Source organism: Ambystoma mexicanum, chromosome 9, assembly GCF_040938575.1.
Source record: "Ambystoma mexicanum isolate Mex_15411 chromosome 9, UKY_AmexF1_1, whole genome shotgun sequence".
Taxonomy (NCBI): Eukaryota; Metazoa; Chordata; class Amphibia; order Caudata; family Ambystomatidae; genus Ambystoma; species Ambystoma mexicanum.
The window spans coordinates 665,106,634-665,123,418 of record NC_090931.1 but is presented as its reverse complement, the minus strand read 5'-3'; the positions used below and the strand labels follow the sequence as shown (position 1 = coordinate 665,123,418).

Genomic DNA, 16,785 nt, shown 5'->3' with positions numbered 1-16,785 from the left:
TTATTTTTCTCCATGTGCGGAACCAGATGGCTGTTGTGCGCACATTATTTTCCATGTGCGCAACTGACTAATGAGATGTCACTTTGTGAGCTACCGTCGCAGAAGAGTTTGGAAAGGAATTTCTTCTTCCCATCAAGTGCCACTTTAATAAAGTAATTCAAGGGCCAGGAGAACATACTTCTAATAATTTGTGTAAGGATGATAATTGTATCACAATAACTGCACCTTAGAATATAATGATCGAAAATTCCTCTGCCTCTGCTTACTATCCACATTACGTTCTCATGTGGGTAGTAATAACACCAGCCTTAGAGCTAATCTGCTTTTTTACTCCCTAAAAAGGGAAAATATGCCTAACAAAAACGAAAACAATGAACATATTATTGCTTCACTGATATGTTTTCGAATTAGTGACCAGTAGAGCAATGCCATAGGAAGGAACTCTAATAATATTAATGCCCGATCTCAAAAGGAGTTTTATGGGGAAAGAACATCTTTTAATAAGCAGAAAGTATCCCTATTGGCAAAGCTAATTACCTTTTTACTCCCTGAAAAAATCATTTGACTCCAAGTAGGGAGCAAAATCTGATTAGAGCCCTGCTTGCACCCCTGACATAGCAAGTGAAATGACAGGGCACATTATAAAGTGTATAGTTTTGCACACCCTTCCGCACCACAGACTAGATAAAATTAAACAAGAGACTTGCAGAGGTTTATTATGGAGCCCTGTTGAAGAAAATCACACATATAGGTCTTTTAAGTTAATTGCATCAATTCATCGAGATACAAATGATTTAGTGGCTTCTTCTGTAACTATGGATCCCTCTTCTGAAATTCTTTGTGATGAGTTAAATAAGATGCAGGGAGATGCTAGAGACTGTACACACAGAACACATGGTTATATTGAAAAACCCTCAGCAGTTGAGCAGTTGAACATAGAAAGAAAAAGAAGGTGCTGTTGTCTGATGGGTACTAGAATTTCCCATCCTTTAGCAAACGTGCAACACATTTCCTTCAGTGTACTGCCGAAACGTCTGACTTGGCCTTTGAAATGTGCCGCTTTGTTCATCACCCGCAAGGAGTGATGCTTCCACCCATACCCTTCCCTGGCCCCTGTGCTAGCCTCCAACACTAGTTAATAGAGCACTGTAAAAAGTGAGGGATTGTAGCAGTAAACACTCAGTAGGATATATGCATGCCCTCAATACTTTGCAAGCAAAGGCATATTTAAATGCCTCAACATATGATGTGCATTTTAAGAATGTCATGACTCTGCATGCACACAATTCTTTTGCAGTGCATACAAGATTGATTGCAACATACCCCCCCCCCCCCTTATATCATTGTGTAGGATTACACAAGTGCTCAGTGAAACTGTTTTTGTATAGAAGTGAGTTACCATATAATGTGTGAAGGTCTATGCCCACGGAACTCTGAACGCTTGGAAACAATGCAGATTGTGTGAAAAGGATTCTGTCTGAATATCCGGTGCTCTGATCCTATGGATGAGTAATCCCAGGCATAGTCCATACCCATTATCCCTTGTAGGCTAAGTAAATGATATTGCAATGTTGCTCTCTACTTATAGGGTAATGTTAGTAATGCTAAAGTAGGAGGCACTGAGCATCACATTTGTCTTTTGAAATTCTTTAGAGGGCAAATTAATATTTGAGTTTTATAATGCGTTAAATTACAAGGGGCCGCTTCAAAGCACTTGCGTGACATGTATAAAGAAGAGGAAGTAAGGGATTTGGTTACACATCCAAATAGCCTGCTTACTTACAGTCAGTATCCGATATTTGAGCTGGTAGTTAGATTAGGTTATATAGTGTGGGTGATGCTTTTGGTAAGGCGCAATCAATAACAGAAATTCTGGCACGTGAATGTTATTCATGTTACAACAAACATAGAACAAGTGCATCTAGGTACACGTCTGCTAACCTTTCGCATAGCCAAGAGAGGAAGAGTCAAGGTTGTCCGGTAGTATCTTAATGTACTGTGGGGCAGAAGTTAGTCATAAAGTAAAAGTGGGGTTGGGGCAGGTTTAGGAGTCATGGGTGGGGAGGGATCATTTTTGGCAGTGTGTGCAGGCAAATCTTTGTTAGATTCTTCTGTTCATGGAGCCAGTTTTTCATATTCGTTTTTAACCTCTTGTGTTGTATTTTGCCATTCGGGATTTTAGGTGCATAGTAGTGTAATGCAAATTAGCAGAATATCAAGACTAGTTGCTTATTTTAAGAGAAAGAAAAGTTCATGTAATTTCTGTGGCTTGTGTCTTATAAAATATTTTTGAATATGTGAGAATTGTCTGTGTGCCCTGCTAAAAATATTCTGAGCGACACCCAGAAGGAAGCTGGGCAAGCGCACATGCGCACAGCTTGGATGAAACATTGGTAGCGGTTCAAAAACAATATTCCTTTTATTTATTGAGGATGCAGGGTGTTAAAACAGTCGTTGGTTGAAGCCTGGGACAGGTGTAGTACAGCAGTGGAGGAGTTAGTGAGCACATCACTGGTGGCTGTTAGGAAAGACATGGTACAGAAACCAGGGAAAAGACAAACAGATAAGACCGTAGTCAGAGGGACTAAATATATTCAGGGTAGTATGTACAGTATGGCTAGGAGTGGTCTTGTCAAGGGGGAAAGAAATGTGGGAGTAAGTAGAGGGTGCTCCTTCTTGATTAAGAAGACTGGGGGATAAAATTGTCTCGGGCACCAATGAAAAAGTGACCCACAGTTTGAAATGGCAAATCATTCCTTTTGTGACAGACTGTTTGAATAGTGTCCAAGGAGGAGTTTTTTGATAAAAGGTGATGTAAATTGTGCAATTTAAGGAATATGTATTCAGCAACATTGGTCAAAACTACTAGCCACATGGTGAAGTGCCTCATCCAACTGACCCACATTGGCCAAAAAAGTGGCCCATTTTGACCCAAAAAACTGACCCACAATAGCATTGACAGTTTTTCATTTTTTTATTCAACTTTATTGATATTTTCCAAATATTATAAAACACCATACGGCCAAATAGAAAACGTAAGCAAGCATAAATCCACCACTTAACAATGGCCCCCAATAACTACCCCCGTGTGTCCTCTACCCCCTCCCCCCCAATGATTGCTAACGCTACCACTTGACCCGGGTTAAACCAAAGATATTGAGGTTCGTCTCGCCCTCCCCACATGAACCACTGATTTTTCTCTCCCACCCCTGTACAGTGGATAATTCCCCCCTTTGCAGAAATACCGTCTCCCCATTACTTCCTCCCCTTATTCCTAGTCACCCGACAGACCCCAATATCCTCCATTTTCAATCACATCAGCATGTACCTGGTCCGAAATTCAGCCCATTCCATCTGAAGGTTTGGACCTCTCCTGTGTTTCGCCGCTGTGATCCTCTCATCACATATATATTCCTACCAACATTTATCCATTCCTTCCTACATGGGAGCCATGACCTTTTCCAGTGCATCGCTAAACATGCCCTTCCCACCAAAAACAAAAAGTGGGGCAAGTGCGGCAAACTGGTATACTCCCGCTCATTACCTTACAGACCGAACAAAACCAAAAACGGGGTCTTTGTTCTGGAGACCTCTTCCAACTCTTTAATCCACCCAAGCACCTCGTCTCAGTAAATATGAACCCTCACACCCCCAACACATGTGCTAATAGTCGCATGCTCCCCGCATCAATGCCAGCACAGGGGGCTCACCTCCGGGAACATACTGGAGAGACGGACTGGGTCATATTGCCATCTGTAAAGCAGTTTGATTGCGTGAAGTTTATACTGGCATGCTAACAAGACCCTTTATGCCCTGCAACACATTCTATGCCATAGCGCATCATCCAATTCCATACCGAGTTGTCCTTGCCACTTGTGCCAGAGCTTTTCCGTGCTTCCCCTACCAGCTTCCACCAAAGCCCCATATAGAGAGATCAGACCTTTCATTTCTATACTCTAATCCAAGACCTTCTCCAGGGGGTAAGCTTTCTTTGCAACAATTCCCTCCAGAACTCGGCCGTAACTACCCCTTTCAACTGAAAATATGAGAACACGGACAATTTCTCTATTCCCGGCACCTCTCCAAATCCACCAATGAGATAAACTGCGCATCCTTCCACAATTGACCAACCCGCGACAGGCCCGCCTCAAACCAGGTCTGGAACCTATCCGAATTTGGGATCCGGTCCCACACTCCCGGGGCCCACAGGTGGCTGAGCGTGGATGGCCATGTCGTGACGCTGCTTATTTCTGAGCCCTTCTTCCATATATTCCAAATAACCCCAAGAGAGGGTGCTCCCTGATCCTCCTCGGGAGCCCGTCTCTCTGTACCCATATCCATTCACCTACTGTTGCTGGACTCAGATGAAAGTTATCCAGCCCCACCCATTGACAATCATCTCTCTCCCTTCGATGCGGGATCAAGACTCTGAGTTGTGACGCCTTGTAATACAGATAGCCGTCCGGAATGCCCACTCCACCTCTTTCCTTTGGGAGCACCAAGACCTCATATGCCACCCTTGCTTTCTTAACCTGCCAGAGGAACCTGAGGAGGCGGCCCTTAAACTCATGGAACATAGAGTCTGGGATATGAATAGGAAGCATCTGAAATAAATACAGGAGTCTGGGGAGGATGTTCATCTTAATAGAATTCAGACGCCCAGCCAAGACATTGTCTATTTTCCCCATTTCTCCAGATCATCGAATAGCCTCACTAGAGGGGGTGGAAAGTTTGCTTCATATAAACTGCCTATGTCCTTTGTGACATTTATACCCAGATAACGCAGCTGATCCTCTTAGATCCTCATCCCAAGTATATCCAGATTCGGTCGATCCTCAACCTCCATTTGGTTCAGTGGAAACAGGATAGATTTCCCTGTATTAATTTTAAAACCCAAAAGGACCCCATACCGCTGTATTATCTCAACCACCGCCAGGACCGAAGAGGTTGGGTACCTAAGAGGTAACAGGATGTCGTCCGTGTATAAGCCCAGTTTATATTCTACACCTCCCATGGTGATCCCTTCCACCCGGGGGTCATCGCGGCCCCTGCCCTACAAAGTTTTCACTGGCTCCCGATTGCAGCACGGATTAAATTAAAATCCCTCTGCATCATCCACAAGGCTGTTTGGGGCCGGTGACCACTCAATCTGCAAGTCTTTCTGACCAAATACTCTCCCTTTAGAGCCCACCATTCCTCTGGCACCAGCTCCTTGCGTGTGAAGGGGTTTGCTAAACAGAGAGCAGGTGGACAATCGCTTTCCTCAGCGAGCTCCCGTCTTTGGAACTGCATCCCCTTCCCTCTTCGTCTTGAGCAGGACCTCCTAAAGTTCTGGAAAAGCCTCAAGACCTACCTCCTTCCCTCTTCCTTCACTCCCTCTCCCCTGCTAATCGCACAGTAGCTTGACTGGTGTGCAGAGCCCTTATGCATCCTCGGGGCCCTGATCTCCCACATCTTATCCCAGCTGCTGTCTATCCTCTGCACTTGCTTCAGCCCACCCTCCACCACTTTAGGTTGCACTTAACTTTCTTCATAGCACTTCACCTGCTGCTCCTCATGAGCACCACAGCACCTATCCCATACACCTCTCCCCTCTGCACTTGCACATTCTGAAGAACTCACAAAGCATAGTAGGCTCGTCTTCCCCTCCCCATTGTCTTTTTATTTGTTGTATCTTATTATTTAACATTGTTGTAATTACATTGTCTATCATCCCATGTCCCCTCCCTGTTTCCCTGTGGACGCTTTGAAACAGTATTTGCTTCTTTTAGAAGTGCCTAACAAGTGATATATAAAATGTCTGTCCCAGAGGTTCCAAGGAGAGAGCAAAAAGAATCGGTGAGAGGGGACAACCCTGTCTCGTCCCCCGACCCAACCCAAACCATTGTGAGAAATTCCCATTTGCAGATACACATCCCACCGGCTCTGAGTACAATGCCAGGAAACCCAGGAAAAACCTAGATCCGAATCCAAAGTTGACGAGCGATGCCTTCAAGAATGCGCAGTCAACCCTGTCGATGGCCTTTTCCGCATGGACAGACAAAAGCGTGGGGTGACCCCCCCACCTCCCGCCGGGCCCCCTCAATCAAGTGCAGGGACTTACGCATCGTGTCCGGCCCTTGTGTACCCCTTATGGCATATGCGGATCAAGTCTCTATGCCAGCACCCAAGCAAATAACTTTGCATCAAAGTTGAGAAGCGAGATCGGACGGTACGAACCACAGACCTGAGGGTCTCTGCCCTCTTTGTCTGTCACCGAGATAAGAGCCCACACAAAGGTCTTAAGTTTCCAGGATAGTATTAAATAATTTGACCAAGGGAGGGGCCAAAGGTGGCTGCAATGCTTTTATAAAAAGCAGCTGTATACACGTCCTCCCCCGGCACCTTTTTCCGAATTGCAAGTGGCGGATTGCAGCCAAAACCTCACCTATAATAGGGGTGTCCATTTCCTCTGCCTCCTCCAGGGTCAGCGTCGGTAACAAGATACCTCCCGGGTAGGCCCCTATCCTGTCCCCTCTGGTAGGTCATCGCCCTTGTATAATTCCTCATAAAAGTCTGCAAAAGTTTCAACCACTCCCCTCGTTGACGTCTCACACGTGCCCCCAGAACCCTCCACCCCCGATATCCATCTATCAGCATGCTGGCCATGCAACCGCGCTGCCAACAGGGCATCTGCCTAATCCCTTTTTCCATAATATTTCTGCTTCAGGAACTGGAGTTTCCAAATGATCCTGCCTTTCTCCAGCAACCTGAGTTTCTCTTACCCCTGACTTCCTCTATACAGTCCCCGCCCCCTCCTCCGTTGCCTGTATCCGCCTTTCCAAAGCCCTGATCTCCTTCCGCAGCTTATTCTCCAGCAGGGTCCTCTCTCTCTTCCTACGCGCCCCCGCTCTAATCAGCAGACCCCTCCATGTCGCCTTCCCTGTGTTCCACCTCCCTGTGTCCTTGAAAACAAAGTACTGCTGTATTGCCTCTCAAGTTCCTCACGAAAGACTAGGTCCTTCCACAGGGACTCATTGCATCTCCATTTTGAGTTATTGGGACCTAAATCTTCCCAAGGCAAGTCTAGGGATACCATGTCGTGGTCGGACCACGTAGTCGGATGGATCTCTGCTCCTAGGGCCCCCGCCATAAGCTCTCTCGAGATGCAAAGGTAGTCTATACGAGTAGGGCGTGGAGTTGAAAGTGAACCCCCTTTCCTCGGGTGGAAGAAGCGCCACACATCACATAAGCCATGTACGTCCAAACACGCCTGGAGTACCTGCCCACCCACTGAGGGGGACCCTGCCCCGGCCGGCATCATGGCTCTTCTATCCAGTTGCCAGTTTGCCCACATATTAAAATCTCTGCCCACTATAAAATGACCTGCACCTTCATTCAATACTTTCGCCAGCGTGGGTTTGGACCCCGTTCAAGAGACCCGAGAGCAGAATTGTTCCCCCCACCCCCCACCACCCCCGACACCTTCAGACTTCCTCCACTTCCATTTTCAATCTCTTCTGTATCTGAATAGCAACGCCCCTTTTACTCGCTGTACTCAACCCCTAGTACATCTGGCCCAAGAGACCACATGGAATCTTTCTTTCCTCTTCCCTTGAGAACCTGGTTTCCTGAAGGAAGAGAACAACCATCCACATTCTGCGGAAGTCTCTGGCAACTAAGGACCATTTAGTCTGAATTTAGGCCCTTCACATTTAGTGTGCAAACTTGAAGACGATCACCCCTATTCACCTTGTTTAGGTCCACTGTTGTCTGTCTTCAAACATCTCCACCAGGACAGACCACCTCTGGTACCAAATATTTTCTCCCGGGTCATAAAAACATGAATAGAACACTCTCCTTCCCCAACTACACCCCAACCATAGCCCCCCTTTACCCTCCCCCACTTCCGCTCCCCCTCCCCTCCTGTTGTGCTAGGCTCCCTCCAGTTAACCTCACTGGACGAACACCAGATCACCAATAGGATCTGGTCCAACGTGTCACCTCCCCAAACTCGAGCCTCCCCCACCTTTCAACTCCCTACTACCCCCCCAAGATTCCCCCTTAATCCCCCAAAACACACCCATTCACATACCATTTCCCTCCTCCAGTACGACCCCTGAGAATAGGCCGCAAACCTAATGATAGATTTCCCTCCAAATCCCACCCACAAAACATTAATGTCCCTCCTTTAGAAAACTCAGAACCTATCCCTGAGCAAGAATCTGAGAACCTCTGGTACGTGCGACATTGAACTATGTACCCACGCTAAGGAGCAGAGTCCCCAGAGTCAAGTAGGCCCAACTGGAGGAGTGTTCAATTTCCTTGAGCCAGGCATTTTGCGCCTGTTGGTCCTTTTTATACACCATTGTCTGTCCTCAGGGTCCTATGATCCTTCCTCTGGCATGGACCCCCCGCTTCCCATGAGCTCTCCCGTGACCCTCTGTATGTCATGCTCTGTGACCAGTTTGTAGCCGTATCCATCCACCTCAAAGGAGATGGAGAAAGGGAAACCCCACCTGTATCTGACACCCTTTGCATTAAGCAATTTTGTGAGGGGCATACATAGGTGCCTCTTTGCCTACATGAGGGAGGACAGGTCCTGAAAAATCATAATCTTTGCATTACCCAGCATCACCGTACCAGCCCCCTTCACTCTTTCCAAGATATTCTGCTTGTCTAGATCATTATGAAAGTGAGCCCAGACTGACAGTGTACCTCTATCAGCTCCACTTGCTCTGTGTACCCTACCAATCTTGGGCTCATCAATGGTGTCATCTCCAAACAAGACTTCTGCAGCTTCATGTATGACCTCTGCAGATCTCTGTCCGTCTCGTCCTCTCTCTCCAGTACTCTGAATAATCTCAGGTTGTTCCTCCTTTCTCAATTCTCAAAATCGTCCATTTTAAGAGTGATACCCCCCTCTTGTCTCAGTTCTGCCATCCTTATGTTTATCTGAGTTTCCAGAGTATCGAGGGAAGACTGGTTATGTTCAACTGCCTGCCACCTCTCATCCATCTTGTCTATTCTGCGATTAATCGTGTCCACTTTTCCATCAATGTCGGCCCTCCTTCTTTGAATCTCTTCCAGTAATGAGGCAATATCTCTCTTAGTGGACACTGGGTCGTCTCCTCCCTTCAGCATGATTCCATCTGGGGTAGCACTTCTCGATCTCGAGGTCTGAGTACTCAAACCGCTAAAATGTCCGCTTCCAGTCCATGTGGAATACAAGGACCCTAACCCAGGCAGGGGGAACCTCCCCCCAACCCCCAGAGCAGAGCTCCCTGCCCTCTCCACAGCCGGGGACCCCCTCGCAACTCTCCAATACCTCGTCAGCACGCAACCAAGGCTTTACCCTTTCTGGGAACTTCCCCCCTACACACAGGGTCTGGACCACGCCCCACTGGCACAAGCCGGCATTGACCTCTCCAGCGAACACCACCGAAAATGTCTTGTCCTGACCACGCTCCTCCAAGCTAGGGTGCGCAGTACTGTCAATGCAACTTGCGCCTACAATGTGGACACCCCGCCGTCTTCCAACGTCCAGCACTGCCACGGGGTCCTGCACCCTACGGTGTCAAGGCAGCCCAGACCTCATGAAAAGGATCACTCCAGGCCTCACCGTTGGCCTCCAATCCGACTTTGGCTCAAAACCCCTAATCCTTTATAAGGCCCCGGTGTAAGGGGCAGGTATATGCCCCGGCTGTGGGCTGGGGGCCCACGCCTCTCCGTTAGATATCAGGTCCTAGACCCTCTCCCTGCCGCGAACCGGCTGGAGGGCTTGCTGGTCCACCCCCACAGTGAGCACTCCACCGCAATTCAGCACTGTTTCCCGTCACACCTCCAGGGTCTTCCCACAGTTCACCCTTCTGCTCCCTCGGATCACTCCCTGCGAGTTCAACGTGGGGGAGGCCACAAACTCCAGCAGCGCCTGAGAGCCCGTCTCTTCAAGGGGTCGAGAGCACTCTTTCATCGGCCCGTCCTTCCCGTTCTCCCAGTTACTCTGCGGCTTAAGATGGGTTCCCCCCTCAGGCAAGAGAGTCAGGGGGGCCCAATCCCCAGAGAAGTGGCTCCACGTCGGGTCCTTCCCCTATCTTCACTTCCACAAGGGTACACCAATACTCTCCACTGGGGGATGCCAGAGCGCTGCAGGCCACACAGCACTCCTAGACCAATGGGGCCACACTCGCTCACACACTGGTCCCCTATGAAGGTTCCTAGGACAGGGTGGGCTTGCACCCTGTGTCCTCACCACCGGGCCCAAGTTGCTTGTCCGGTAAGCCTTCCACTGGGAGCCCCACATCGCAACTCCCCTTCTGGCCTCTGCATGAGATACTTCTGCAGGAGTCACCAGGCCCCTTCCTTCTGAGGGCTCATACACTACACGGGCCCCACACACCTGTCAGTTCCTTGGGGGCCCGTGTGCCCCGCTCCCAGTTCGACCTCACCTCTGTGACCAGTTCCGAGACTCCGCAGGCCGCCTGCCCGCGTTTCCCCGTGCCTGGCATGCCTCCAAGTGACACCAAGTGACACAGGCCGCAACAGGCTCTCACTCCGAGAAGCGAAGGTGGGGGCGGCCCTCCATAGATCGGCCCTTCAATGAGCTCACCGGGCCTGCGAGTCTTGCCCAGTGCTCCTTAACCTCCTGCAGGGACACCGCCGTTCAGTGCCAGTCTGTCTGCAACCCTGGGCCCATGATATGAGCGTGCCTCCAGTCCCGGCAAAATACTTTGCTTTCCCGCTCACACAGCGATCTCCGTCTCAGCCACAGTGATCCAGCTGATGTTTCAGATGGTCTCCTAACCACTGGGTGACAGCAATTTTCGGTGTTGGGAGTTAGGGGGGGGGTCTAAGTGGGGGCTCTCACCACTTCTGGACCTTGGGAACCGCCATCAACGCGCCTAAGCAAACCATCCTAAGTGTGCCGCCGCCCCCCACCACCTCTCCGCATTTTGAGTTTTTGGTTGGGGCATTGCCCTATAGGCCAGTCCAAGCCTGGGTGGAGCTTTATAGTGGTTTTTAATGAGTGAATAATATTAGCGTGTTCAGCATGGAGAGGAAGGGAGTTCTAGTGGAGCAGGGCAATTGGAGAAAAGGAGCGCAAGCGAGAAAAGGCACAGATTGATCAGGGGATGGAGGGATTAAGTATTGTACTAGACCAGAGGATACGAGGAGGAGAATGGTGACAGATGGGGTTAGCACTTACATGCATTTGAACACAGGCAGTAGGAATTCAACGTAGGACCAGTTTTTCACAGAGAGCCAACTAGCATGGTAGCAATGTTTTGACATTGGGTAAAAGTGAAGAAGCTTGTCGAGGGCATTGGAGGCCAAGTTGATCACTTTCTCTGGTAAGTAGAAGGGGTACATTGGGAGACCAATATGGAGGAAATCTCAGATTTCCTCTGTATTCTGGGTTTCTTCATCCCTAGTTTTGGTGATGTGCTGACTGTCAAAAAGGAGAGAAAATGTCCCAAATGTGAAAACCTGTCTTCTCACCTTAAAGGTGCATGCGAATCCCAGACCATCTCTGTATGATCTGAAAAGGTTAAAATGTTAGTCATAATCACTTTAGGCCTGTATTCCTTTTTTAATTTGTACTCGTTCACTATGTAAATTAAAAAATAAAGCGTTGAAAGGTTTGTATGAGATGTCTGATGACATCATTGTCAGAAATACGCACTCTGAACGTGGGTTTAAGGTTTTTAAGACCACAAGTAAGGCTCACAAAATCTGCTAGCCCACTTGCATTCGCAAGGAAATTTCATGAAGGGGGCGAGTACCATTTGCATGTTATTCAACCTAGCTGGCGAGTATGTGGATGTCTGAAACTTTTGACCTTTAGTGCAAACAAATTTTGTTTACAGTAAATGGCAAATACGTTTCACTGTCGCATGGCTGGCCTCTGTGTAGCAGCAATGCATCAAATATGAACTGTGCTTTTGGTGACATGCACCATTTTACAGAAAGCACTGGTAACTATTGTGTCACCCGTCATGGAGAGAGTGCATATGTATCTGTTAGGTTGAGTATGTAAAATAAGGAACTTGCCCTGCCGGCCTAGTGGGATTTTTAAGAATTTGCAAGGGCTGACAAGTGAAATTGGGGGCATGGCCGCTTTTTTAGAAGAATGGAAAAGGAGTACCAGGCAACTAAATAACTGGCAACCCCAGAACATGCCAGCCTTGACTGGAGTCCTGATGAATGTTTTAATTCTTGACTATTTTGGGATAAAAACCCCCCTTTCATGAGGGAAAGCTAGGATTTCTCTCCTTATTCGTTGAGCATCCTTGCTGGCTTAGCCATATTTCGTGTGCAAACACATAATATCAAGAAAAGAAGGCTTACATATTTGATTAATCTCTTGTGGAATACATGATGGAACGCCCTCCCACGGCATATCCAAGACAAACCTGCTTAAGCACTCTTCCGTAAGAAAGTAAAAACTTCACTGTTCAACAAATATCTGTAATTCCTAAAGCTTGATGTCCTCGCTGTATATGACAAATTATCTCTATTGAAAAGTAATCTTCAAACCATCTTGTAACCCAACATGTACTGCCTTCTTAGTGCTGTGATACCTTCGGGTCTGGGCGCTACCAACAAATACAATAAAATAAATAAATGCTCTCGACCATTTAACACTGCATTAAACAAACACAGAAACTATAGGCAAGCAAATCACTGTATTTACTTTTATAAATCGTGCCAGTATAATCTCCTTGACTATAATATTAGGGTAAAAAAAATATGCGCTTAGTTTTCATCAAATGTACAGAGATTGATTATTTTGAAAAAGCTGTTAAATGAATCTGCTCTCTGAAATTAGATCTCTGAATATATATTTTTGCAAAAAGCTTTAAAAGCATGAATTATATTACTGCAAGCTAATTAGCTCTTTGTTTAGTTCTAAGGGAAGAGCAAATCGAGAACTCTCTGGTGCCTGTCAACAGCCCATTTTGTAGTTCTGTTTTTCCTTCGTAGGCTCTCATTATTGTTCATCATAGTAGATTTACAAGTTTCTCAAGTCATGCCTTTATCCTGGCTGAACACTGTTTTTTCAAATGATTTGACTTCATTACAAAGGTAACCCCCAAATTGCCCAATGCAAATGAGCCCCGTGTTTAATCTCCAGCAGGCGGACTTTGACCCGGAAGCCCCTTGGATGGAGTGTTATGGAACCCATAGGTCTTTCCTCTGTAGCTGTGCTGTGTTTCACAAGGGTTTGTGGATTATGTATTGGAGAGAGCAGGGTTGCTGGTGGGTGCTCTAGAGTAAACGGATTCCTGTGGTTGTCACTGAGGCCTGGCAGATGCAGGACTAGGTTCCGAAGTTGGCTTTTCAGAGCTCCTGCTAAGGAGACCTGGCCCATACTTAATAGGCGATCGGGGAACTCATTTTGCTTCTGGCTTGGACTCCTCAGAGGGGTTTTAGTCCATAAGTCTTCCCAGTAAGATCCTGGTATATTCAGGGTGCCAGCCAGTATGCTGCCCTTCTACTTCAGTGCCATCCAAACCAATAAGGGTCTGGGGGCCCGTTGTATGCCCCTTCATGCAGAGTTCCTTTTAAACCGTCTCTCTCCTCCCTGGCACAATACCCAGGCAGATGTGCTTGCCCTCTTGCAATAGCATCACAGGACACCGCCTATAAATGGCATTTCTGTGGAAGCTTCTCCAACCACTTAGGATGCCAGTTTCACTATGCTTTATTAATAATGCACACATTGCCACATGCAAGGATTTAAACATTTTGACTGTCCATTGTGGTGGAAAATATGTAGGCAGGTATTTTGTCTAGTTCCCCTGTTTGGGGTGGGGATGGCTGTTGTAATACCCAGAGTTTCTCTCTCTGTAGGTCCTGCCTGCAACACATTTGTTTGTGTGTAGGCAGCATGGGAAGGGCACTGCTGTAGTATTAACTGGCTATTGATGTTAGTAGGTGCAAAATGGTGCGAGTAGATGGGTATCTAATAGCAGTGGCTGGCAAATGCCTAATGCTTATACACAAGCCAAAACCGTTGACTTTTCCAATGCTTGTTTTTAACATGAATTCAGACAAGCACACACAATGCTTATAAATAGTGTGGTTAAAGCCAGACCTGGTTAAGACATTTTATCACACCAGTAGCGCATTTACAACTCCAGTTAAGTCATTAACTCTCAGAAGACGGCTTCAAAAAAACACAGGCAGGCCCTACAGTGAAAGGTTTAATGGTAAGGCTTGATTAAAGCAAGCTCAAAGAGTTCCCATGAGGAGGTGTTTTGGGCAGGAGGGGCAGGAACTGGGTGGCAATGGCCATAGGGATTAGCATGGCCATGGGCAGTCATTGGGTGGGCAAATAGTCAAACACCTACAAGCTGTGTCCCTCCTCATATGTCATTTCTCCCTATCTGTGCTGTAATGCAATATTTTTGACATATAGGTGGTACTCAAGCACCACCTAATAGCCCAAACTAAAAAGTCAAAGCACACGCATTTGCCTACCTACTAGCAAATCGGCGCCAATGGTTTGATCCTGGCATGTCTTGGTGGTTTTCAGACATACCATCAATTGTTTCTGGGATGGGAGTGTTGGCCATGGAACCCCCCGTTTTTTTAAACAAGGGAAAAACATGAATTGTCAAAAACGCAAAAGGAAATGGAGGGCCAATGTAGTCAATTCTCAATAAGGAGCCATTTGAATGTGTAACCCAAACCCACTCCTTGTACGCGTTGTGTTGCCATAGTAATATGTGAGCTATGCCATCTCTCAGAAATGTATCTTCCGTTCCAGTCCCTATGGTATTAGTATAATAATCAGGTTTCTGACCATGCCGCAGGACACTTTGCTGGAGGAGATGGAGGACAAGTGGCAGAGGAGGGAAGCGAAGTGGAGAGATGCCCAGCAAGAGGAGAAGAGAAAAGCCTTGAAAGAGCAAAGTGAGTAGCGTCCCGTTTCATGTTTTGGCGAGAGATGGTGCTGACTACCTGTAAAACACTTTTTTTATTCAAAGAATAGATGAGCTTGGCGCATTTTTCTGTTATTTGTGGAGGGGTGCATATACACCAGTACCATGACCAGTTACAGATTCTTTATACTTAATGTATTATTGTCACATGATGCTGATTAAGAACGGCTGTGTTCGCCTAACAAAACATGTATGTGAAAGGCATCGGGATGAGGGCAGCAATTTCATCCTAGCAGTAATCCTACCAGCCCAGTGCATTGAGTGCATACAAAATGACAGAACCGTATTTTCATAGACTAGGCAACCTCATTTTCAGTAGGTCTCTAGGTCCTCTTTATTTATTTTTCACTTGTTAGGCGCTTATGCAGGAAGCAAATACTGTTTCAAAGCAACCACAGGACAACAGGGAGGGGGACGGGGGATGTTAGATAATGTATTACAACAACAATAATAAATAATCAAGTTAATTAAATAAACCAAAAGAAGATAAGGGGGAGGGTATAACGAACCTACTATGCCTTGTGATTGTTCAGAACGTGCAAGTGCAGAGGGAAGAGGGGTATGGGATAGGTGCTGTGGTGCAACACGTGTATTGTTATACCTCCATCCAGGACCCTTAAACAAAGCTGTGACCCTCTTGCGTTCTTGTTCCAACCCCCATATTCCCTGTAAGCAGGTCATCAACTCATGCCTTCCAAGCACATGTGGTGTGTAACCCATCGGGCCAGCACATGAACCCTGGCTGGGGCAGCTCAAATTTGATCCGGAGGCTTTGGCACACATTTGTTCCTCCCCCTCCTGTTCACTGTTCCCATTGGGATCATTCTGTTATAGTCACATTGCTTCCCCTAGGCCTTTATCATGCCTATCCTGAAGTGTTGAAGTACATTCTTGGGTGATGGGTCTTCTGTTCTTCCCACACCATGACATCCCACAAACACGTGGTTATTTTTGTGGGGAGAAACACCATGTCCCTCTGCTTTTCAGTGTGATGTTCATTTTGGTAGGCCACCTGGTCAGGATATTTTCTGTGCCAGAAACTGATCATAAAAATCCTGCATACTGGCGTAAAGTAAGAGACAGGCTTGCAGTTCAATGTGATTGGTCTCTGCATTAAACCAAAACAAGTAACTGCTGGATGATGCCAGTAATGTACATGGGTGTAGTTCGCATAAAGAACTAGCGATCTTGCACCCTTTTGGAGGTAACTGAAACAATCATTGTCAAGGCCAATAGAATTTGACTGCTAAATATCAAGTGTAGCCCAAATAAACTGCATGCTAGCAGTTACCAATACACTCAACAATTTACAAGTGCTAAAAATCGTTAAAACTATTAAACAACTTAATACCAACAGGCACACGCTTCAAACTAAAAAGTAGAACAAAGAAAAAACGGTTTTGTGAAGACTCGGACATCTGGGACTGTTTCAATTCAATTGCCAGCCGAGGCAACTCATTGCAACTAGGGTGCACACAGAATGTTCATCTTTTAGCAAATCGCAATGTCAAAGACATACGAAAGAGAATAGCGTCACATCACTAAGGCAGATATGTATTCATACACATTTTCCACCTACCACTATGCATACCAATAGTGTTTGCTCCACCACAAGTCGTGAACACGATACCTAGGAGCACAAGCCTAGAAATTGCGTTATCCGTGGACACCAGCCTGGCATTTCCTATGGTGCGGGCTGCCAGAAATAAATTGCCTAACTATGAGGTTGAGCAGTACTTTATTAATGCTATTTCAGTGCTGTTTCAAATATTTCAGTGAATTGGCCTTTTTATACACTCCTGTGGGTGCCAAAAGTCTGATTCACATAGAAACATGACCATCCACTAGTTAGCAAGCC

At 46.7% G+C, this 16,785-nt stretch overlaps 1 protein-coding gene across 1 annotated transcript in view; it reads left to right on the top strand.

Annotated features, from left to right (window-relative positions):
* FLACC1 (flagellum associated containing coiled-coil domains 1) overlaps positions 1–16,785 on the top strand; it is a 356,560-nt gene that overhangs the window by 204,374 nt on the left and 135,401 nt on the right. The window contains exon 10 of the mRNA XM_069615462.1: positions 14,799–14,898. Within this exon, the coding sequence (XP_069471563.1) occupies positions 14,799–14,898 (100 nt within the window). The remainder of the gene's footprint in view (positions 1–14,798; positions 14,899–16,785) is intronic.